The 23,476-nt window shown below is 39.2% G+C and overlaps 1 protein-coding gene across 1 annotated transcript in view; it reads right to left on the bottom strand.

Moving 5' to 3' along the window:
* Positions 1-21,683, bottom strand: part of LOC141981870 (orofacial cleft 1 candidate gene 1 protein homolog) — a gene marked incomplete at its 5' end in the record, with an annotated part of 41,455 nt that extends 19,772 nt beyond the window's left edge. Inside the window, 4 exons of the mRNA XM_074943500.1 lie at positions 3,046-3,129; positions 7,004-7,090; positions 21,138-21,314; positions 21,611-21,683. Of these exons, the coding sequence (XP_074799601.1) occupies positions 3,046-3,129; positions 7,004-7,090; positions 21,138-21,314; positions 21,611-21,683 (421 nt within the window). The remainder of the gene's footprint in view (positions 1-3,045; positions 3,130-7,003; positions 7,091-21,137; positions 21,315-21,610) is intronic.
* Positions 21,684-23,476: the final 1,793 nt, after the last annotated feature.

Here is a 23,476-nt window from a genome sequence, read left to right as displayed (position 1 = left end):
GAGTTTAAATTAATTAAAAACTTAATTTAAGATTTTAGGATCTGCGCCAGTTTTTTTTCTCTTTATCTTGAATGATCATAAAGCTTTCTGTGTAGTTTACATTATTCTTGCATGGGTTATATTTGAAGAATTATAATTAATGTTATTAACAATTGTTTTTGTTAATTGTTATGATTATAATAGGCTATGGACAGGGTCAGGTCAACCTTTCAGGCAATTCTTAAGTGGGACCACTGTGACATCAGAGTAACTCAATCAATCACCATCCTTCCCATGCAGGTAATGTGCATGCAACAATTCCATTGGTGATAATCACTCAGTGGTATGAGTCATTGACAGATGTTTCAAGTGTTCTTATTGGCAGAATACTTAGCACAGCTATCACTGCTCTTTAAAAGTTCCATGGCTGCATAACAACATGAGACATCAGGGCTTGATAGCCAGCCCCCGCTACTGCTGCCTCAGTTTTTCTGAGCAGCAAGGCATCGCTGCCAAGGGAACTGAGGCAGGAGGATAGGGGGAGCACGTAAAATGCAGAGACATTGGACTTCTCTTGTCCCCCTTTCACACAGCTTCAGTCTCAGTATCACAGCCCTTAATCTAAACCAATAAATCAATTAAAAGGCCAGATTCACCAGTACACCTCAGCTGTTTTGCATGGATCTATTAATGCAAAGTAGCTCTAAATCCAGCTTAACTAGCCAGTGCACTCAAGCTTCTTTGTGCTAGACTGGTGTACCAGTAAACCTGCCCTTACAATTTAATTTTTAGACATATATTTTCAGGTTGATAATATATAGCTTCAAATCATTAAAAATATTGCATGGTAGCATTTTGGGGGGGTTTCTTGTTTAGTATTCATGAATGATATTGTAAACATTTTTTTAAAAGGAACTTCTAAGACCAAAAACTACATTGAAATAGATTTTTGGTTAATAATACATATTAGTAACTTCAGAGCAAACACTGTACAATTACCTCAAAAACAACTATTACAAACCAAGGGGATAGAGTTTTACCATTACTCTTAAAAGAAATCCAAACACGTTAATGAATGGAAATGCACAGTTAAGGCATGCAAGCAACCTTAACTCTTTCCTGTTCGACTCTGAGGGGGATAAACATGCCTTTAAAATCAATTTAATCTAATCTAGGATTTTAGACGCTAAAATAGCTTCATCATAATTGAATGCTTATTGCAGTGTCATCACTTTAGAGATGTTTGGATCAGAATCCAAAATTTTCAACTAGGCCCCATTTCTAACGAAGGGACTGTATATTTTACAACATTCTTTAATACTGGGCTGTTACAGTTATTTGTAATATCTAGTGATCTAATAAATTGTGAAAATATAGTACATGGGTAACTCCCAGGTTACTCAATGACAAAATACCTTGAAATATACAACTATAGAATAAGCCATGTTCCTCCCTCTCCTTGTAGGATGATCTGTGAATGCTTTCCCCTTCCTTGTGATGGTGAAGCACATTAATATCACACTGTAAAAATAAATGGTACTGTATTTCAATGAGAAGGTGGTGCAGTGGCCAGGGCACTAGCCTGGCTGAGGGAGACCTGGCTTCAATTCCCTCCTTTGCCCCTGACTTCCTATGTGTCTTTGGGCAAGTCACTTAATGTCTCAGTTCCCCGTCTGTAAAATGAGGATAGCAGTACTGCACTACTTCACAGGGGTGTTGTGAGAATAAATGGATTAAAGATGGTGAGGTGCTCAGATACTACAGTATGGTGGCCATAGAAGTATCACAGAAGGATCCCAAAAGCCAATATTTCCAATGGAAATAATGTTGAATGGCATGCTTTACCACAGCAAAACACATTTTTGTTTTACCATATGTTATTACATGACAAAAGCAACAATCAGCTTGCAGCAATACTTTGATCTTATTCCGTAATGTGGACCACCACATTAGCATGTAGCAATACTGGGCTTGCTAACAATCTGTTAAAGGTTTTTGCTTACACTATCTGCACTTATTTAGCTACGGTAGTTGTACTTTTTTTTCCTTGCATTTGAAATGGAGCCAAATAGGTTTCAAAGATATTAATCATATGGCCAGTGCCAGTTCAAGGGATTTTGCTACCCCTGGCAAACTGAAAAATGTCTGCCTCTTCTAGAACAAAGTTACTCAAAAACTAAATAGTCATAATACATGTTGCTGCTCCTAAAGCTTGGCTGCCCTAGGCAACTGCTTGTTCTGTCTCTTCTAGACCAGACCCTGGATGTAACTGCAAAAGAACACAGAAGCTCTGTAAAGCCAGTAAGAATAGAAAACACACACACAAGCTTCATATGAAGCGAAAAACGACACAGCCAGCCCTGCACTTGTGGGTCACCTATATTTCACCTACCCTAAATGAAATAGAAAAAAGCAGCAGCTATGCACAGCATGTAAAGGTTGGGAAGGCAATGATTCAGTACAGTCACTGGATGTTAACTAAATATTGTCAAACTAAGTAAAGCGAAAGTAAGCCTGAGAGTTTGGAGTCAAGGAGCCTTGCTCTCTCTTGCTCTGCTGTTCTTACTGGAGATAAGGAAACATACTATATTTTGGATGCATTTCCTGGGTTCGCTATTTCTAATAAAACTAAAGCCAACGTTTTCCAACTTAGGTGCTAGCATTACAAAACAATATCTCTGTTTAAGCACCCAAATCCGTCTACCACGTATACTTGCATTGGATGTTCAGCACTTCTGACAATCAGGTCACATATTTATGTGCCTAAATATGGATTTAAGTGACTAACTTTGGGCATCCAAGTTGGAATATTTTCTATGGTTCACCTCTGTCCAGAGAGGCAGCCTAAAGACTATGCACCATTTAAATCCTATTTAAATACATATAATCATGAATGATAAAACGTTTTGGGTGAGATCTTGCCTGCTCCCATTACATTCAATGGGAATTTTACCTTCAACTTCAATTCATGCAAGATCAGCTACTTCTTTATATTATAGCAAGACAAGTTTTATGACAGATATATGCACACACCAGATTTTTTAATAACAAGGTTTAGTTATTTACCTTGATAGTCCACCATTTTATTCTCTTCATCTAGAAGTTTCATCAGTTCACCATAGAGAATTTTCTCATCTAAATTCGTAGGCACTTAAAAAGAAAAAGGGAAAATCAGGTTTTCCACCAGCTGTTTTTTGTACTGAGACGTAAGGAAGTTAAACGAGCTGTTTTGACCTTCTAAAATTAATTGTAGATAAGTGATTGCTATGAAATTTATCACAACTTGGTACTAAGTTATGAAAAATAGTCCTATCCCAAAACTAAATTATGGAACAATTTGAAAAGAATACCCTTATTTTATATCCTCATTTATATTAATTACACACACACACACTTTGTTTTTTCCTTATTTGAGGTAACAATCTATTTGTAATATTTCATGTATTTTTATATTCAAATATTAGCTTCATTCTGTTTGACCTTCTAATAAGAGTAAAAATAACCTCAATTTTTTCAATATTCTTTTGTTCTTGGATCTACAGTAGGTAATTTAACATAGCTGTACATTTTAATAGCATGCTGTAAGGAGAGCATGAATCTGAAAATCTTCTGAGTATTTACAGCTCCCCATGAAACTGGGTTCTGTCACCAACCTATCATTTAAGTAGAAAAGTGGCCGTGGAAGCCTCTTCCCCCAGAACATTAGCCAAAATGTTTTTTCCCCAATATTTGTCCAGCTCTATGGTAATTTCAGGGTTAACTCAAGTGTAACCAATACCATAATTAAAGAACTATGGCCTCAATTTTCAGAAGTGACTAATGGTTCAGGGTACCCAGTTTGAGATTCATTAAAGGGGGCTGATTTTCAGAGGGGGAGTTTTCTTTAAGGTGTCAACCTGGACACCCAAAAACAGAGGCATCCCAAAAGCATTAGTCACTTTTGAAAAGGTAGGCTGATACCTTTTTAATTTCTTCCATTACCCAACACTGGCACCTTCTCCTGAAAAAGAATGGCACACCTTTTGTTTTTTGTTTGGTTTTGAGGGAATTATCAACTCTAATAAATCTCAAGCACAACTTAGTTTGTCACATAGCAAAAATATATTTGTTAATAGCTTATCTTTACAGGATAATACATTTAACAATATTATGCCACAGCTACCTGAAACTTACATTTAACTTTGAATAATGCTAGTGACAGAAGAGTCACATGTGGCCAATTGATATGTCTTAGTCTGAGACTTCCCGTATCACAGAATGAGTGATATTTTAAAGTATGTTTTGAACCTGATACAACAATGCATGCCTTTCTCTCTCCACAGTGACCCATCGCTGGGTAAAGACAAGCATTAAGTATGTCTTCCTCTCTCAGTATACAACCAATCCAAAATGAAGACTCCAAACCCTAGTTTGGATTCTCCTCTCACTTATGTCAGCTCTGCTTAGATGTAACTCCATTGACTTCAGTGGAATTACTCTTTCCACCTGTGCAAATGAGAATAAAATCAGGCCCAGAGTCTCTTTGGTACCACAGGGGACAACAGGTTACTGAAATGCACAATCTCTAGCTAAACTACTGTGGACCTCAGAGCAGCATTGAGTGTCCAAAGATGGAGTCCACATACATAATAGTGTATGCATATCATTCCATTCCTATCCATTTTCTTTTGCGTTACTGGTTCTAAAGAGCCTAGGGGATTTAGTAGAGAATTATAGCCCTGCTACAGAATTCTATAGAAGGCTAAAAAAAATCCATAGAAAATATATTACCCTATTAAACATTATAGGCTAAGAGAAATTTCTATAGAGCCCTATTACATTTCTACAGAACCATATTGATTTTCTCCCTATCAAATTCTATAGTACTTTTATATAAGGGAAATCAAACAAACTTCTGCTGAAATTGCCAGCTTTTGCTTCAGAGATGCTGTGGCAGCCAACACAAAAGATTCTATGGCATATTTGGGCTCACAAGAAGCCAAAATGCACATAAGTGAGTAGGGAGAGCAAAGGTCCTTTCTTCAGAGAATGACTAGAGCAACAAAATATATGCCAAGAGACAAGAGTAGTGAACTGGTCAAGCAATAGCAGATTGCTGATAAAGGAAAGGAGGGCCACAGACATATTTACTTCTGTAATGTACAGCCACAACATAGATATATGATTATGAATCATTTATCATCCATTCTATGGCCTAGCATTGCTCTAGGCAGTGATATCAGGTAAAAGAATAAAGTAAACTCCATATAGCATTATAACTGTTCTGCAAATCACAGTAGAACCAACCTGAGGCTGGCTACCGTTGCTAACATGCCTCTAATAAATTGGGCTTTCACATGGCCTTTGAGTGACAGTCCTGCCAGGGGAAAACAAAGAGAAATTCAAAAGGACAGCCATTTAGACCTGTTCTCTTAGATACAGACTGACCTAATATGTTAATGTCAACAGAAAGAAAAAGAATTGGATGGACTTTCTAAGGGCTTTCATCTGCTCCAGACAAACACCCAAGGGAACATTTAAGATTCAACTTATATAGCTTGTCCTCCCTAACATGGGCATGAGGACAGGGACATATATTGTCCTGACAGTAATTTGATTAAGATGGAGCTTTGACACCTCCATTAGATCTTTGTGCGTTTTTATATCTATCTATATATACACACATGCACAAATACATAAAAGCCACTTTCCTATCTCTGAACATAAAGCAGATCATGGCTTTTGAAGCTCATTTATTAAATGAGTCAAAGCCACTGTCACCAAGAATAAATCTTTCCTCATAAGAAACTTCAGCTTACTCAAATCATGCAGGTTATCTTCCTAAGGATCACTTTGATATCCCATGACACTATGGGCTTTTGGTGTGATGCAATGTCCTTGATAAACCTGATGGTACAGTATTCGGTGACAATCATCTTACCTTCTCACTGATTCATTAAAAAAAGTCTTGTGTGTCAGTATAATAATGCCTGCATCTGTAATTTTCACTCCATGCACCTGAAGAAGTGGATTTTTTACCCACGAAAGCTTATGCCCAAATAAGCAGAGTCTTGGCCAATGACAGTGGCTAACAAAAAGAGATTGGAGGCTGCCCATCACAGAAGGTGGTGAAAGATATTCAACATTTAATGGAAAGACAAAATAGCGAATGTGAGAGTAAGGCAGCTGACAAAGCTGGGCATGTTAGAAAAGATCATCAAGGAAAGAAGGCTCAGGTGGTTGGGAGACATGCTCCTCAAGCATTGAATTGGGAAAGGAAAGAGAATGCAAGGAAGGCCAAGGAAGACCTGGCAGAAGACAGGGACAGAAGATACTGAATATGCTGCCATTACCCGGGAAGAAATATCACTACTGACTAGTCTTTCTTGCACCCTCACATAGCTTCCAGTCACTTCGTGCTGGATGCTGGAGTGCAACCCTGCATTCCCTGCTATACAAAAGAACTTGCATTATCCAAGATGAAGTGGACTAGTGCACACTCCACAGAGCGCAACTTTCCTTCTTATTGTTTCACATCCTTAAAAAGCAGAAAAGAAAAAAAACTCCATGTGTTGGGAAAATATTTATATTTGCTGGTTTCCAAAAAAACCCTGGGTGTGCTCCATTCTGATAGGCAAAACACATTGAATTCAATGACTTTTTCACTTGAATGAGGAATTCAGGATCACGTCTCCAAAAAAAAGATACTGTTTGGTGCTCTGTTCTGGATTGGGTATTTTAATTAGACGGAACATTTAGGTCAACATTTTCTTAGGAATATGCTTCTGTATCTCAGTTTTATGTTTTATAGTACAATAAAATACAGAGTAAAGCACACAATCCTGCTTTTACCTGTCCACTAACTCAGTGTCCTTGATCAAAGACTACCTACGCTGCCCATTACGTTCATGGTGGTGAAGACATATAATTTAAATAGTAACCCTCAATATTTAAATGGAACTGCATATGTGATCTTTGTCACCTCATTTTCATGAATGGAAAAGAATATTTTGACACAAAAATTACATACTTAATTCTGCCTCACCTTCTCCACTGACCTCCATCCCACTCTGCCTTGGGTTTATTTCCTCATCCATCACTGGGTCAAAGTAATTTCTGCTGTATTCATTTCCTGTGGAAAGCACATGAAGCAAGGGTCAGTGATTATTAGAAGCACATGAACCAAAATGTTAATTTTGAAATCGACACCAGCATGAGAAGGGGCATTTTTGCTACTTTATAAGCTTAATTTTTTTAACAAGTATTCTAAGCCTACTAGTCCTGCAATTATCTTGTGAAAGGTCAGAAAAGGTAATTTTGGAAACAAGTGTACTTCATGTTACTTTTGCTCAGAAAGTAATGAGAAAATTCTCAAATTTAGATCATACAATGATAAAAAACAAAACAAACAAAAAAAAACCCCAAAAAGCCTTAAGCCAAATTATTCTGAAGACACACATTACAAGTGAAAGTTACCAAGGCTATAAAGGAACTTGTGCTTCACAGCTGACCCCTCTGATTTCAACAGTTTTAAATTTCACCACTGAGGTTTCAACGTCTGGTGCATCTTTAATGCTGTAGTCTACCAGGGAAGTGTTTAATTACAGAGGAGATACTGGAATGCTGCCTCATTAATCTGAACAGCAATTGTATTAAGTTGGGCTAGGTAGCAAAACAAAGATTTGATGAGATAAAAACACTTGTTTAGCACTTTCCATCTCAATAGATGTTTTTATCTGTCCTTTACTGAACTAATCAACTTTACAAAAGAAAAAGACATATATTAAACGTATCAGAGAAATATACAGTGTAAAGTTGCCACCAGCTGGCAGAACTTCCTAAACCATCAGCTGGAAGAATTCTCTCTGAACACAGGGGAGTTATACTTCCTCCAAAACGTGTCCTTCATATGGTAAAAGTGCCTTACTCTGCAAATAGTGTCATTGAAATCAATGGCACTACATGCAGACAGGAAATTACTGCTCAGCATGAGAAAATATGGTAGAATCTAGTCCCCAGATTGCTTCAAAATTGTAGAAAGAGGCATAGCACTTTACAGGTTACCTCTATAGTCTTGAAAATAAACATATAAGCGGGTAAACAGTTGAAGTCCAAGGCAGGAAAGGGTTAACGCTATCGCAGTCTCCAGTATATTTATTTTAGGATCAAAAATAATCCAAGCAGCAGCACTTTTTCCAAGACTAAATGAAACTCTGATATGAAACTAGGTTTAATTTATATTTCTGGACTGGCACATTTTGACTGTCAGTCTCGGTTCTTTCAATGTAGTAAGTACACGAACTGAAAATTTGCTTTACCTTGAGGTCTCAATAAAGAAAAAATAAATGAGTTTCATTTTTGTTACTTTATCTGTCAACAACTACTAGGCTGGTATGAATCTTGGCAGTATGTAATCAAAGTCTTATGTACTGCAATAACAGAGCTATTCTACCTTATTCGCTGTAATTGTTTTCCTCTAGCACAAAGCACTGTGATGCTATAGGAACACTCTTTCATATGTTGGTAAAATAATTCTCCTGTGTGTTAAAAAAAAGAAAATGATGATGCATCTCTTTATTCAATTGCTCCATAGCTATAAATGTAAACTACTGGAAAGTATATGTTGCAAACGATACAAAGTGGTACTCCGTTAGCGGATAGGCCTTTTACTGGCCCCCTGCACAAGGGTGAATTTAGACTACGTGCTGTATAGTAGGCTCCTGTGTCTAGATTTTTGCAGATCTGTATTGGACTGAGTAATCTGGGTTTAGGAAGACATGGCGCACCACTTGAGGAATGCAGTATCAGACTTTTTTTGTTCTTTCCCCCACTTGTTCTTTCTACCCTTATTGTAAAACCCTCTTTGAGAAACAGCATAAACCATTTTGCTCACCAGAAGGGTGGATTCAACCCCTGCTCCTGTGTCTGATTACAGACTTTTGGGGAGAAATGAGTACTGCACTGGTTGCATAGCGAATGTTTAATTATTCTCTTTGAGCAGCACACCTTTGTGTACTCTCAGGAGGCACGATCACTTCTATCAAGAACTCCGTGGAAAGAGACAAAACCATTACGCATTGGTATAATCAGACAGCTGGGCCTGGGCTCTTACCCCTGGTAGAAGCTCTGAGGTTTAGAAACGTATCGTATATTTTCTATCTTCATTGGGATATAGAAGTCATTTAGAGGTCAAAAACTTTGGGCTTGATTTACCCTTCTTAGGGGCAATTTGTACACTCCAGAGCCTAGGAGGCAGCTGCCTCAGGCAACAAAAAGGTGGCATGGTCACCATAGCATTCCTGTGAGCAGTTCTGCAGAGCACCCAACTCTAAACTTTGCCCGGGTGCCATGGTAGCCTCTCAGAAGAGGCAGTCCGAAGATGTACAGAATCACTGCTTATCCAAGTTACTTGGTCCATCTCTATCTACATTGTGGGCTGAGCCAGCTGGGCCCCTAAGAGGTTAAAGGCAGTTTTAACTGTTGCCGTACTCACTTCAGATGAACATTCCTCTGCTGGCGGATTACCAGTTAATCTGGTCCCTTGACGTCATAAGCGGGGCCTATTTATTTTTACTTTTAAAAATACAAAATTATCAATTTTAGGCAACATAACGTACTGCCAAAGGCATTTTGCTAATGACACGAATTCATGAATGGATTAGCAATCATTCTGCATTTGCTTTTGGAAATACATGAAAGTATATAACACGTAAATTAACAGGTCCACTGAGGAATTCACATTGCACTGCTTCACAACCCTAAACAGGGTAAAGTAAATGTTAAGAGAGTGTTTGCTTGCAGGTATGTTAAACGTCAGCGCAACACTTGATGGTTTCAGCCGGCAAGTTATTGAAAAATATTTTCTTTAGTTTAGAGCTGGGTGACTCTGCAACTGCTGAGTTTTGCTTAGATGTTGGAGTTTGATCAAACTCAAAATCTCAGCTTGAAAGTAAGTCTACACCTCAGAGTTTTGCCTTGCTTCATGATACAAACATGACGAACTGTAAATGACTCATGATTTAGAATCATAGACGCAAAACCATGAATTGTCCTAGGTTCACATGACAGTGGATGACGGCTCACTCAATAAAGCAGATCCTCAGCTGGTGTACATTGGCATAGCTCAGCTAAAATCAGTAAAGTTATCTATTTACACCATCTGAGATGTTCATGAGTTTCAGCAACTTGGTGAGAACATTGAATCGGCATTGCAAAATGAAACCAGAGGAATTTCACATGGTTTCCAGTTTCTTTCAAAATTTCATACCACTGTTTATTTACAAGCATTTATATATAGCTGCCTAAAAATTAGAACAGTTATAGTCAACCATTAGATGCATTGGCTGAGATTTTCAAAGCAGTCTAAGAGATTGAGACACATACTTTCCTTAATGGAAGATGTGTGTCTAAATCGCCCAGACTTCTTTGAAAACCTCAACTATCATTCTTATTCCACCAACTATGTATATTAACTGCTATAGGCTGATTAGATCAGTTAAAGATTTAAGTGTAAACTGATGAGCATGGATCCTCCTCCAATCTTCTTATTGTGAGCAAGATCAGGATACAAGGTAGTTAACAAACTATCTAAAGTGGAGGCCAGGTTCCACATTTTTAATATCAGTCCCACAGGACCCCTCAAAAATCTGGTCTCTGGAAAGCAGGGTCTTGGCATGACAGTGACCTAGTCAGAAATGTATGCTGTCTAATTAATGAAAGAGCAGCGGGTAACTGTTAATCCATTACGTAAGCATGAATGAAGCCCCTGATCTGACTTGTGTAACTGAGAGCTGGCTGGATTAAACTGTAAAATGCTTATTAACCCAGATGTCTGGAATAAGTTTACTCAATGAGTCTTGAGATGGCCAGGGAGGTGATGTGGTTGACCTCAGATGTACTATCCGCAGGTCTTTCACTCGAAAAAGGGATCTGATGGTGTGTGTGTGTTGACTATGAGCATCCCAGCACAGAGTTAGAACAGGACTGGGACCAAATTATAGGTTGCTCCATTGGGCCTCATATTCTGTGGCTGAGCTGATTGAGCATCTAACTCAATGAAGGACCTTGACATCATCAACATTGACATCACTCAGGAAAAGTCAATGTCTTTGTGGATGACAACTGTGCTGGATTGTTTGAAGATCTGATGCCTCATATTATAACCATAGGACTATCCCAAATGGTTGTTGAATAATGATACATAAATGAACACAATCTGGCTTGTGTTTTCAGAATAGTACAGAATACTGGACGTGGAGGGATGGAGCTAATACCTTTGTCATGAACTGACATAATATTGAGCCAGGCACACCTCTTTATTCTGACAAGATGACTTATTTCATTAGCTAACAGTTTTCCTTTACTTTCACACAGCTCTGAACAACAATACTATGTAACCAATTGATGGGCAGGACATTGCTGTACTCTTTTATCCTTCACAGTGCCTCTTAAATTTTCTTCTCTCATAGTTCACCCTCACAGGTCCTCTTAATGTACAAGCAGCCTACAAAAGATGGTCTGAGTCTGGCCAGTTGTGACACAAGGTGTGTTTGAAACCTGGTGACATGGCAGCATGTGAAAGAAAGGAGGAGTTTTTGTTTCCACCATCACATCGATGAAATATTGAGTTGAGGAACTCTTCCAGGTTGTGGACAGTTTGGTGAATCATGACTCTCTCCAGTAAGTAAAGGCTGTTACAAGGAGGAGAGGGGAAATTGTTCTTTTTAACCTCTGAGGATAGGAAAAGAAGCAATGGGCTTAAATTGCAGAAAGGGAGGTTTAGGTTGGATATTAGGAAAAACTTCCTGTCAGGGTGGTTAAGTACTGGAATAAATTGCTGAGGGAGGTTGTGGAACCTCCATGATTCGAGATTTTTAAGAGCAGGTTAGACAAACACCTGTTAGGAATGGTCTAGATAATACTTAGTCCTGCCACAAATGCAGGGGACTGGACTAGATGACTGCTCAAGGTCCCTTCCAGTCCTTTGATTCTAAGTAGCAGAATTGAGATTTATCTTTGTGAAGAGTTCTCATTCTACTTTGTAGACACAATCCATTGGATGTGGCCCAAGCATTCACGTTTCCATGTTTGCTGAGCCATGGGGCCAATCTAAGATCTTCTTAGCTTGAGTTTCAGCCAGTGTCTCTCACTGAGATTTTGCAGGTGCTTTGGAGTTCCAAGTTATGATAAATGAACCAGACTCATGTCCCTTTTACCTATTAAATGTAGTGTGCAGATACTGGGTCCATTAATAGATGGGACTGTCAATGCCCCTTTCAGGGAGGCGCGTGCTACCTTTCCTTAGAGAATTAATTGTTCAGCCCCTCTCAAGAAACAATCTTTTAAGATTGGTAATCTTACTAATCACTCAGGGCTAAATCCACCAGGCGCTAAACTGCCCTTTTAGGTGCCTAAATCCAAAATTTAGTTCCTCAAAACCCTTACTCAGCTGCTGCCTAACCCAAAAAATGCCTCAATTCCCTATGTGCCTATGTTCCTACTGTTAAAGTCCCCTAGAGGCCTACAGTTCTGTTGGTGGGTATGCCAAAAGCCAACTAAGTCAAGCTGCCTGGTGGCTAACTCATGCCTAAGCCACAGCAGGATTCACAAACTAGATGTTCCCCCGCCTCTCTTGCCTACTGGATTGGCCCTCACACAAAACACTACCAGAGGAGCAGGTAGTGCTGGAGCCCTTTACCCAGCAGTCAGCACACTCACCTGGGATGTAGGAGATGTGGGTTCAAATCTTTCTTCTCCCTGAGGTACTTTACTCACTGAGCTATAAGCTATTCTGTAGTGGATCTCTCGTCATGGGGGCTGTTCCACTTTATATAAATAATTAAATATTTATTGGCTCTGGGACTAGACCCTGGGTCATGCCCCTCCCCCAACTGAGGGCCCCAATCACTGGGTTAGAAAGTTATTCTCACTCACCCTTTGGCCTGGTGAATATTTATTTATAGCAGGTGAAAAGCTTTGCTTTTTTAGGAGAAAGGACTGGCCTGGCTTAGGTACCTAACTTTAGGAGAGGGTTCACAGGTGTGAATCCTGAGTGGAGGGAGGCAATTCCCCCTGACCCACAGATAGGTGCCTAACTCCGAGAGACAAGTGCAGATCTGGCCTACTGTCTTGTTTAGACAACTCCCCACTCAGCTTGCTGGCATCTGTGAATCCCATTTTTAGGTGCCTAACTGTTGCCATGCATCGTATAGTGAATCTGAACACCTTTCTCAGGACTGTGACTTTCATTAGACAGCAGCACACCTAAAGTTGGGCATTGTAATGCTGAGCCTAAATTCCCTTTGTGTATCTAGCCCTCAGTCTCTAATCTTCCATTTGAGGGGAAAGTTATAAAAAAAAAGAAAAAGAAAAAGAAAGTGTCACAGCAATTCTGCTGTAAATGAAAGGAAAATCAGGCCCATTGAAGTTTTTCTCACTTATGCCAGGAACAGAATTTGTCAACGTAAATTAAGGTTGTTTTGCAGACCTGCAAAATCCCTAGCCCAGCACAAATTATGTTACTTGGTCAATTATGCATACCCTGCAACACACACAACTTAGGTCTCCACTGAATTTGGCATGATGGGACAAATTCTGATCTAAGTTAATTGTTGTAAATCTGGAATGACTTTGCTGAAGTCCATGAAGTTATTCTTAATATATAAGAGATTATATCCGATAAGGATATGTTTTACACAGAATTTCGAAGTATAATGAATCATAGGTATGAGAGTTCAGCCCCAAAATAATTTTTTAAATAAAATCCTATAATTGAAGACCATTAAAATAGTACCTGTTGGGTAGTACCTAAAAATAGATCTTCTGCAAGGCTATGAGCACTTGGTGATTTTTCCATTTTTTAATGTTTTAGAAGATATCAAATACCTCCTCCACCTCTCATTCATTTTCTTTATCTTTGACAGGAACCTTGGATAATGAGTAAACCACATGACCAGGTCTCAGTATATTCAAGGTTCACAATATAAACATGAGTTGTCAACTTTGACAGAACATTGGCCAAACGAATGTTCAGGAGCATAAATAGAGTGTTTCACTCCATTCTTTCTGGAGTGTTTGAAAAATGCTGCACGGTGCTCACAGTATTCGCTTCCTCCCCCCACCCCATTCGTTTCTTGGAAGACTGACGGCATTTACAGCTCTTTAGGCAGAGATACAGCACAATGTGTTTCTATTGGTAATTTGTTTTTCTGAAGACAACAGAAGGCACTGTGCCAAGGGATGCCAGTGTAAGACCTGCTGGTTCTTCTGGGGAAACACTGTTGGTGGAATACATGAGAAAATCCACATTGATGCTGGTGGAGTTCATTCAGAAACACTGTCAAATAATCCAACATATGTAAATGGGGAAAATGTATATAGAGCACCTTGGTGACCAAAATTACTAGTTCACATGGTACTTGAGGAAGAACCCACAGACAAATGGGTGAGAATCTTAACGAGCAGCACACACCACCAGGGAACGTCCTATTGCCAAAAGAAATAGATTTGGTCAAGAGAGTGATGCTAAAAATTATAAAAACTCAGGCACATTTGGAAAGAATACCCTCGAATTTAAAGTTTAACCTATCCTCAGAATCTCACTTCTATACCTTGCATAAATTCGGTTTTAGTTCATTTTACTTAGACAAATGCTAAAGCACGTCTGTTGTTGAAAGTATACATGTTGGGTCCAGTGTTGCACACTAAATTACACTGAGTGCAGTTTTGTGGATTTCAATTGTATTGCACTAGATGTAATTCAGTGTAGAATTTCTTCCACTGACAACCCTGTTCTTCCTAAACATATAATTTTAATATATCATGTCCAGTGTGCAATATTTCAGCATTTCCATTTCTAGACCCAGTTGGAATCAGAAAGTGAAGAGAGACATGAAACTGAAAATAATATGAGAAAAGTTTTTTTAAAAAGTTACTGCTCAGTTTCAGTTCAGATTTGAGGTCACTTCATATGTGATATGAAACCGTTTTTCCAGCAGTAATAGCCAGTGTGTCAAATTCCCATTTCCCTCAATCACAAACTTCCAGCATTTGACAATTTCTTATTTGTACTTACCACCTTCTTAGTTTGTAATCTATTCTCAAAATTACATTAAATTTTGTTCAAAAAACTTTAGCCTTACAGGGCATGTAAACTTACTGATTTTGACAGATCATAATTTTTATTATCAATTTGATATTATAAATGACTGCTACACACAGCCCTTATTTTGTTGTCTATTTCTAGATCCAGATTCAGTCCCATTTCACTTCCATGATCGATCTTCAAGTTCATCAACAAAGGAGTATTCCCACCCTTGACGGAGATTATGTAACATCTCTGCAGTCATAAGTGGGAGTTAGACTCCTAAGTAATTTAAATAATTTTGAAAAATTTCACCTGTATTTGCAGCCAAAGTCTGACCCCCAGATGTGAATATGCAAATCTCCTTGTCTCACTGGAAACTGGTGTTTCCATTTGTGTCCTACAGCAAAATTTGATCCTTCTCTTTACACCTACATTTAAGTCCCAATCCTGTGGTAGACTCTAGTTTGGCTGACCTCTGCCAAGCCCTATTTATTTAAATGGGGCTCTGCCTATGTGTGATGGCCTACCTGTATGGTGTTCATTGCGGCACTGTGGGGTCTTTGTTTGCAGCAGCTGTTCAGTATTTCACATTGAGAGTGGTGTGTCTAAATGATGTTTTAATCTCTATGTGTGTGTCAACATTTTTTCCTGTTTTTCCTATACATAAAATATTTGGGAGTCCTGGGTTCAACTCCCTGTTCTAACACAGACTTCCGATAAGATCTCAAGCAAGTGACTTAGTCCTTCTGTGCCTCATTTCCCCATCTGTAAAATAGAGATACTCCCTCTCTCCCAGGGGTGGCGTTAGGAGAAATCTGCTAAATATTGGGAGGCACATAGGTACTGTGGTAATGAGGGCCACATAAGTACGATTGCTAGACAGGTAAATTGATAGGTAGACATCTTGAAAACACAACTCACAATGAGCATGTATTTGATTAGCTGACCTTCAATCTTCATTTGGTCTACACCTTAAAGATGTATTTTTTCTTTTTTCTCTCTCTCTCTTTCTCTAATATTGTTCATTTCTATGGGGCATGATATAAGATGTAAACAGTGTCTGTTCTAGATAAAATGGTAGAATTAGTTAGTGCTCATGATTTTAGCAAATAATTTAGTTTTGAAAGTGATTTGTGTACTGGGGATGCTAGGAAAAAATAATGTTTTTTGTCACTTGGAAACTATTTTAAATAGAATGATCAACATTTGGGGTCAGATGGCCTCTGACCTTAATGTAAATGTACAGTGTAGGAGAGAGAAGCAAGGAGTCTTTCTTTCATCTTTTAGATCCTCAGAGCAAGTTGCAAGGACAATCTCAATCTCTGGGGTTACAAAATCACTACCAAAAGGGGCATGGAGGAAATAAGCCACACTGTGGTGGAATGCTCAAGACCCCAGGATCCTAAAAGCTTTGCACAGGCTTCCTGAATGCTGTCACTGGATTAGGAACTTGAATTTGGGTCTCCCATGTCCCAAGTGAGTAACCTCGCCACCAGGTTTTACAATCATTCTTTTTAATCTGGCCCAATGACTATTTGATTTTTTTAATATTTTTTAATATATAAAGTGGAACAATTCTAACAGCAGAGATTGATAGAGATAACGCCTACCCTGAACAGTCAGCAGCCTGGTGGTTAGAGAACTCACCTGGGATAGGGGGGTGACTCAAATTCAAATTTCTTTTCTACACCAGACAGAGGGGGTGCCTGAACCCAGCTCTCCCACCTCCCAGGTGAGTACGCCAACCATGGAGCTAAAGGTTGTAAGGGGGGTACCACCACAGCCACCTGAAAAAAAAAAATTCTTTGGCTTCCCCAACCCGCCAGAGAAGAGCCAGAAGAATGATTAAAGGATTAGAAAGCATGCCTTATAGTGAGAGATTCATAGAGCCTCAATCTATTAAGCTTACAAAGAGAAGGTAAAGGGGTGACTTGAAACTATTTGGCAAATTTGTTTCAAATTCACAAATGGATCCAGGTTGACTGATGTATTTTTTCAGCAAATAAACTACTTGTCCAAAAAAATTCATCCAGCTCTATTCCTGAATGCTAAGCTTGGACAAATCACTCTGGCCTCCAGTTTTAAGAGTCCACTGATTTTAGACACTTCCGCTTCTGCTTCCTCAAACTGGGCACCTAAAAACGGAAGCACCCAAAATGAGTGGGTACTGTTGGAAATTGTGTACTTAACCTCTCTCTGTCACTTTCCTCATATGTAAACTAGAATAATCCTTACTTAACTACCTCACAGTGGTGGTATGGAATTTAACAGGGCCAAGGATCTGGCTGTTAACTAAGTCCCCTTTGGACTCCCAAGGGATAAAGGAATTTGAAGCCATCCTACATGAGCAATAGGGAATCTCCCTGGCATGTGGCTGGTGCTATGCCACCACTTCCCAGCCTCCCTGGCATAGGGATGTGTTGAGACATGCCAGGAGTGGGAGAGGGTGTGCCCAGAGAACACTGCCCTCCAGCAATCACAGCCGGTAAACAGTCCCTGTGATGCTGTGGGAGGAAATTGTGGCAATCCTGGTAACGTTCTGTGTTGCACCAGGGAGCAAGTCAGTTTTTGGCTGCCCAGAGGTCCTGGGAGAGAGGTGGAAAGACAGTGGAAAGCCACTTCTGCCCTCCCCGCCAGCCTTCAGGTGCATTGAGCAGTTCTCTAGAGCACATGTGAGGATCTGCTCCAATATTTATACTGTGCTTTAAATATCGAATGTGTTAAATCTTAAGTCTTGATGATTTTGTTAAAAAATATGACATTTATTAAGTGGTCTAAGTATAATGTACTGCTACAAGCTGGCGGTGGGGGTTGATTCCCAGCTCACATGCAAATACTCACCCTAGCTGGATGAGAGCTAGCATGAGTGTATATAGTAGTGTAGTTGCCGTAGCCCGGGCGGTGACAGTGGAGGCATGGCTTAGCTGCACAGAGTATGAATCCCTGGGGTATGGACTCTGCTGCCGCTGCCCATGCTACCATATCTATTTATAGATGTTTATACTCACACTAGCTCTCATAGAAATGGTGCCAGTATGACTGTGTGAGCTGGGAATTACACACCAACCTCATAGTGTAGATGTAGTTTAAGTCTCACTGCAGGACAACGAGACATAGGGTATGTCTACACTACCTGCCGGATTGGCGGGCAGCAGTCGATCCAGCAGGGGTCGATTTATCGTGTCTAGTCTAGACACAATAAATTGACCCCTGAGCGCTCTCCCATTGACTCCTGTACTCCAGCGCTGTGAGAGGTACAGGCGGAGTCAACGGGGGAGCGGCAACAGTCGACTCACCGCGGTGAGGACACCACGTAAGTCGATCGAAGTACGTTGACTTCAGCTACGTTATTCATATAGCTGAAGTTGCATAACTTAGATTCATCCCCCTCCTGCCCTCCCTGTATAGACCAGGCCTTAGACTTCAAAGTGCCTAAATCACTTTTGAAAATGGGACATAGGCTCCTATAATCTGGTATACACATCGATTTTGTATTGGTGTAACTATATTGGTTAGGGTGGTGATTTTTTTTACTGGTATTTCCATAGTGTGGGTGCAGGCGTAGCAGGATACAAGGGTACTTCATGTATGTGAATAAGGTCTTCTGGTATAAACACTTTTATACCAATATAACTCCATCCACACTGAGTGGGTATATCATTTGAACTATACCAGTCCAGCTAAAGTTGTAAACTTTTATGTACAGACAAGGCCTACCTAAGTCATTTAGGCACTTTTGAAAATTTTACCCATCATCTTCATTTTGTTTCAGAATACCCTTTATGGAAGAACAGAGCAATATGAAAACTGCTTACAAATATGATGCTATAGATATTGGACAAGTAAATTGTATCACCAAGGAACGGAGAGAGACATTTTTTAATTTGACCCCACACCTAATTGTCACTTTATCTCCTCTTGACCTAGTACCTAACTGACCTTAATGTTCCCAGTTCTTGTTTTTAATTCTGCCCCAGTATCAGCGTATTTGTTATTTTAACCCTTACCTATTTTTTCCATTTTTTGTTATTTTTATATTTATTTGACCTATGCCTCGCTGCCATGTTTTCCTTTCCTAATTTATCCTCTTGGTTGTGCTATTTTGAACCCATGTCTAGTTTCTCTCTCAAGCTTTTCTGTTTTACAGGGTATATATGGGTGTTTGTATATATCTGAGTACCTTTTACTCTTGATACAGGCTGAATGATGATTCAAAAGTAACCTATAATATTAGGAAAATATCAAGATACAGTTATTTTTGGCAAGATTGTTTACAGTATTTTCAGATATCACCATATGAACTGTACTTGGCTGCAGATGTCAAAAGTGCAGAATTCAAGTTGTACCTGGAGAGTAGGAAAAATACTACATTCTGCAATGTTAGCAATTGGTTATGAATTTATATTTCCCTTCCTCTCGTTTGTGTAGGGACCATAGGAAAAACTGGCAGCACCCCATTTCATCTTGGAAAAATGGTCCAACACCAAGCTAATTTAAGGAGATCATCTAGGCATAAGAGGCTAGACTGAGACATTTCGGTACCAACCTACTGTGAGCGCTGCTGAGCTGCACCCACCTAGGGAAGCAACTTTGTGGGGTGCAGCTCCCTCCACTGGCCAGTAGTTGGAGTGTTGGAGCCACAGGCCTGCCTCCTTCCTAGCTATCAGGCACCCCAAGCGGATTTGGGGTAGAGAAGACCTGTGCTCCACAAAATGCAGCGTCTTCAATTCTCACTTTACGTGGGCTACAAAAGGGAAAGGAAGGCTTCTTACCTTCTGTGTCACCATACACACCCATGTTAAGGCCAAGGAGAATATAGGAGCTGGATTTAGCAAGGGATCAGTGGAACTTGCAGGCTCTCAGTTCCGCAAACACCAAAAGAACATGGCCAAGATTTTAAAAAATGAGCACCTAGAGTTATTCTCTGTAGTTCCTATTTAGGCACCTAAATAAGTGGCTTAATATGCAGAGGTGCTGAGCATGCAGAAGTCACAGCTGTTGACTTCAGTGGGAACTGCTGGGTGCTCAGCATTATTGATAATCAAGCCACTTAATTAGGTACCTAAATATGGACTTGGGTCCTACACTTGCACATTACTTATGCATGTACATAGTCCCATTGAAGCCAATGGGGCCACTTACTTGAGAAAAGTTAAGTACCTGCATAAGTGTTTGTAGAATAACACTTCACAGCCTAACTTTAGGCACCTGTTTTTTTAAATCTTGGCCCCAAATTCTTCCCACATATTTTAGGAGATCAACTGAAGTTCTTCTGAAAGTCTTTTATTGCCAGGTTGTTAAGAAAACGAAAACTGTTATGGTAATATTTATAATACTAATAATTCAAAATAATATAACAACCAAGGCTGCTCAAAATTTTCAAGTTTCAATCTGCAGTAAGAAAGTTGACTGCAACGAAGATCACTATGGCTTAGTGTAAGTTACTTAACTGAAAGCTAAAGTGTTCTTCCAAAGTTAATAATGGTACTTTGCCCTAAATAAACTGAGGCTGAAAGCCAAGGCATTTATTATAGCAGGCTACAACTATTATCAGGATAACAGAAAGCACTGACCCATTATTATTATAATGAAATGTCCAGTGATAGTTTTGAGATATAATTGGGCTTAAAAAAAAAAGAAACGTTGGTTGATTGAGAGCATATGCATGGTGAGGGCAATAGTGGATCAGGGACTTTCATAACGTTGTTTAAAACTACCTAATGCTTGAGAGACAAGAACTGTGCAACATCTCTGCTCTTCGGCTGAGATGATTCCATTTCAGCATCATATAAATTAACAGGAAACTATTTTCACAATAGCCTGTGAAGTAGTTTCTTCTGCTGGCAGAGAGCATCATGCAACTCTGCCCAGTCATCAGGAGCTTTGTGGGCATGAAGATAGGAGAATAGATCTCTAAATATTTAGACATCAAATGTTTTCAGCAATATTTTGAATTTTACATCCCAGGCTTTCAGGGAAGCCTGTTTGGACGTGTTAGGATGGAATGTGTGGTGTAGGCCATGGAATGCACAGGTTAGATCAGGAACACAACTACTGTCACTCAGTTTGAGGATAATCAAGACTGAAGTCTCACCTCTTGGTTCAGCATGGGCTTGCAGCCTGAGTTTTTGTTGGTGAGCTGCAAGGGTGCTATCTAGCTTGTCACGTCTAATAACTTTCTCTTCTGAAGTCTGATATGCTGAAAGATCTGCACTGCTGATGTTAAAAGCTGGATTTTCAATGCCTTCTGTTGCTGCTCTCTCTTCTTTTACTATAGAAAACAAGGAGGTCAGAAGAGCACATTATACCAAAGTGTATTTCAATGACAAGCAGAAAATTCCTTCTAGTAATTCCTTTGCTGAAAGACTCAAGTGTATCGTCCTCAAATGTCGCCAAAACAGAATTAGGTTAAAATTAACTCTAAAAAAAAAAAGAATAAATGATTAAAATAATTACAAATTGCACCCTGACAAGCAAGAGCAAAATTTCGCCCACAGCCATTTGTCTGTAATTAGTTAATTAATCCTTACACAAATTATGAGCAATAACTCATCAAGCAAGGCTCACCCATCAGAAATTCAGCCGACTTGGATTTCTTCTGCTTAGTTTGCTTCAGAGCCTTCTGCTGGAACTTCTGGAGGGAAATTGTTAAATGAATAAATTAGCTAAAGAATGAAGATCATCCTTTATAATCCACAACTAACACAGTATTTTAAATAAGGGATGGCACTGAAATGTCATTTAATTTACATCTCTGCTAAAGGGGTCAAACATTAATTGAACAACAGAAGTGGAAGAATTAAATAAAATTGGAGAAGAAAAGTTAAAACAAATGCCAAATGAAGGTCACATTAAAATACTTTGTTTTTTTGCCATTTTTAATTAATGCAAAGAAACCTCAATAAAGGAAGAGCTAGAAAACTCATCTTTAGAGTATGCATTCAGCACAACGGCTCTGTTTCACTTTCAGAAACTAGAGGCTGCGTTTAGAAAAGTTTGATTATGCGGTATGTTTTCAGGTAGCTCTCCTCTTGCCCTTCTATTGGTTTTTTTGTTTGTTTGTTTATTTTTAGGACCACTTATATAAAATTGTGTATTTGTTTAGAACAAAGGACCTAATAATGAGATCTCCATGTTCATATGAAACAACAGGACTATAAAACAAAATCGCTACTTTCCCAAAAATAATTAAAACCACCAAAATTTCAGGTGTTGCCACCAGAGATAGTCCATGATTATGGGAGGTAGGTGGGAGGTATAATTCACTACATTGCTAAAAGTTCATTTAATATTAAAAGCATGCAAAAAAAATGGTTACGATGTAAATGAATAGCAACAAATCTTATTAGAGGCCCCAGATTCTTACAAGTTGTAAATTAAATACTATGGGGATGTGAGGCTCTAAGAATATGCGGTAGCAACACCATGAGAAAGGCCCAAGTTTTAAACTTGATCTTTGTACAAGAGTCTGTTTGATGGCAATGAGAGTTTCACACAGGGGATCAGGGTTGAATATAGTCCTGTATAATGAACACTTATAATAAAAATAGCAATCAGCCAAAAGCAATGTAAAAAGTTGCAAACTGAGGGGTAGGGGCTAAAGTAAAATGGCTGAATACTAAGAAAAAGCAATGTTAACATACTTGTTCTAGAATTTTGTGGAACATTTTGTAAATTGTTTGTTAATCTCTGAAAATAGCATTAATTTTTTGATGCCAGTTGTTTAATTGTCAGGGCCGGCTCCAGGCACCAGCTTTCCAAGCAGGTGATTGGGGTGGCATTTAGAATGGGGCGGCAGTCCATGTCCCGCGGTGGCTTTCGGGCAGCAGCTCCGCCGCTCTTCCCGCCACGGCGGCTTTCGGGCGGCAGCTCCGCCGCACTTCCCGCCGCGGCGGCTTTCGGGCAGCAGCAGCAATTCGGCGGCAACTGCTTGGGGCAGCAAAATTGGTAGAGCCGCCCCTGTTAATTGTTCTGACATAAAGAGCACTCCTACCAATGGAGCTCCTGGAATCATTGGAAACATGATTTTTTACATAGTTACAATATTAACTTAAAATGCCCTATTTTATAAACACTTCTCACATTTTCTGCTTTTTCCCTTTGATTGTATGTATCAATTTCCAGCATCACAGGACATGTACAATAGACACAATCAATAAATCTGTCAAAAATAATTGAACCACAAAACTGACAGACTACAAATACAGGTATTCATTACTTATAAGAAAATATTTGTAGAGTTTATAGGAGATTTTGAATAATCTGAAACTGCGGACACTTCTCTGAATTAAGAAAGCCACTGTCTTACTAAGAGACAGTAATTTGTAAAAATCAGTTTGATATTTAAACTTCTTTTTAGAAGAATAGAAGCATAAGTTCATTTGCATTAACTAAAATTTTGGGGTGAAACCATGCCCCCATTAAAGTTAATGG

This window comes from Natator depressus, chromosome 2 (genome assembly GCF_965152275.1).
Source record: "Natator depressus isolate rNatDep1 chromosome 2, rNatDep2.hap1, whole genome shotgun sequence".
Taxonomy (NCBI): Eukaryota; Metazoa; Chordata; order Testudines; family Cheloniidae; genus Natator; species Natator depressus.
Note: the sequence above shows the minus strand (reverse complement) of the source record. Positions and strands in the feature narration are given on the sequence as shown.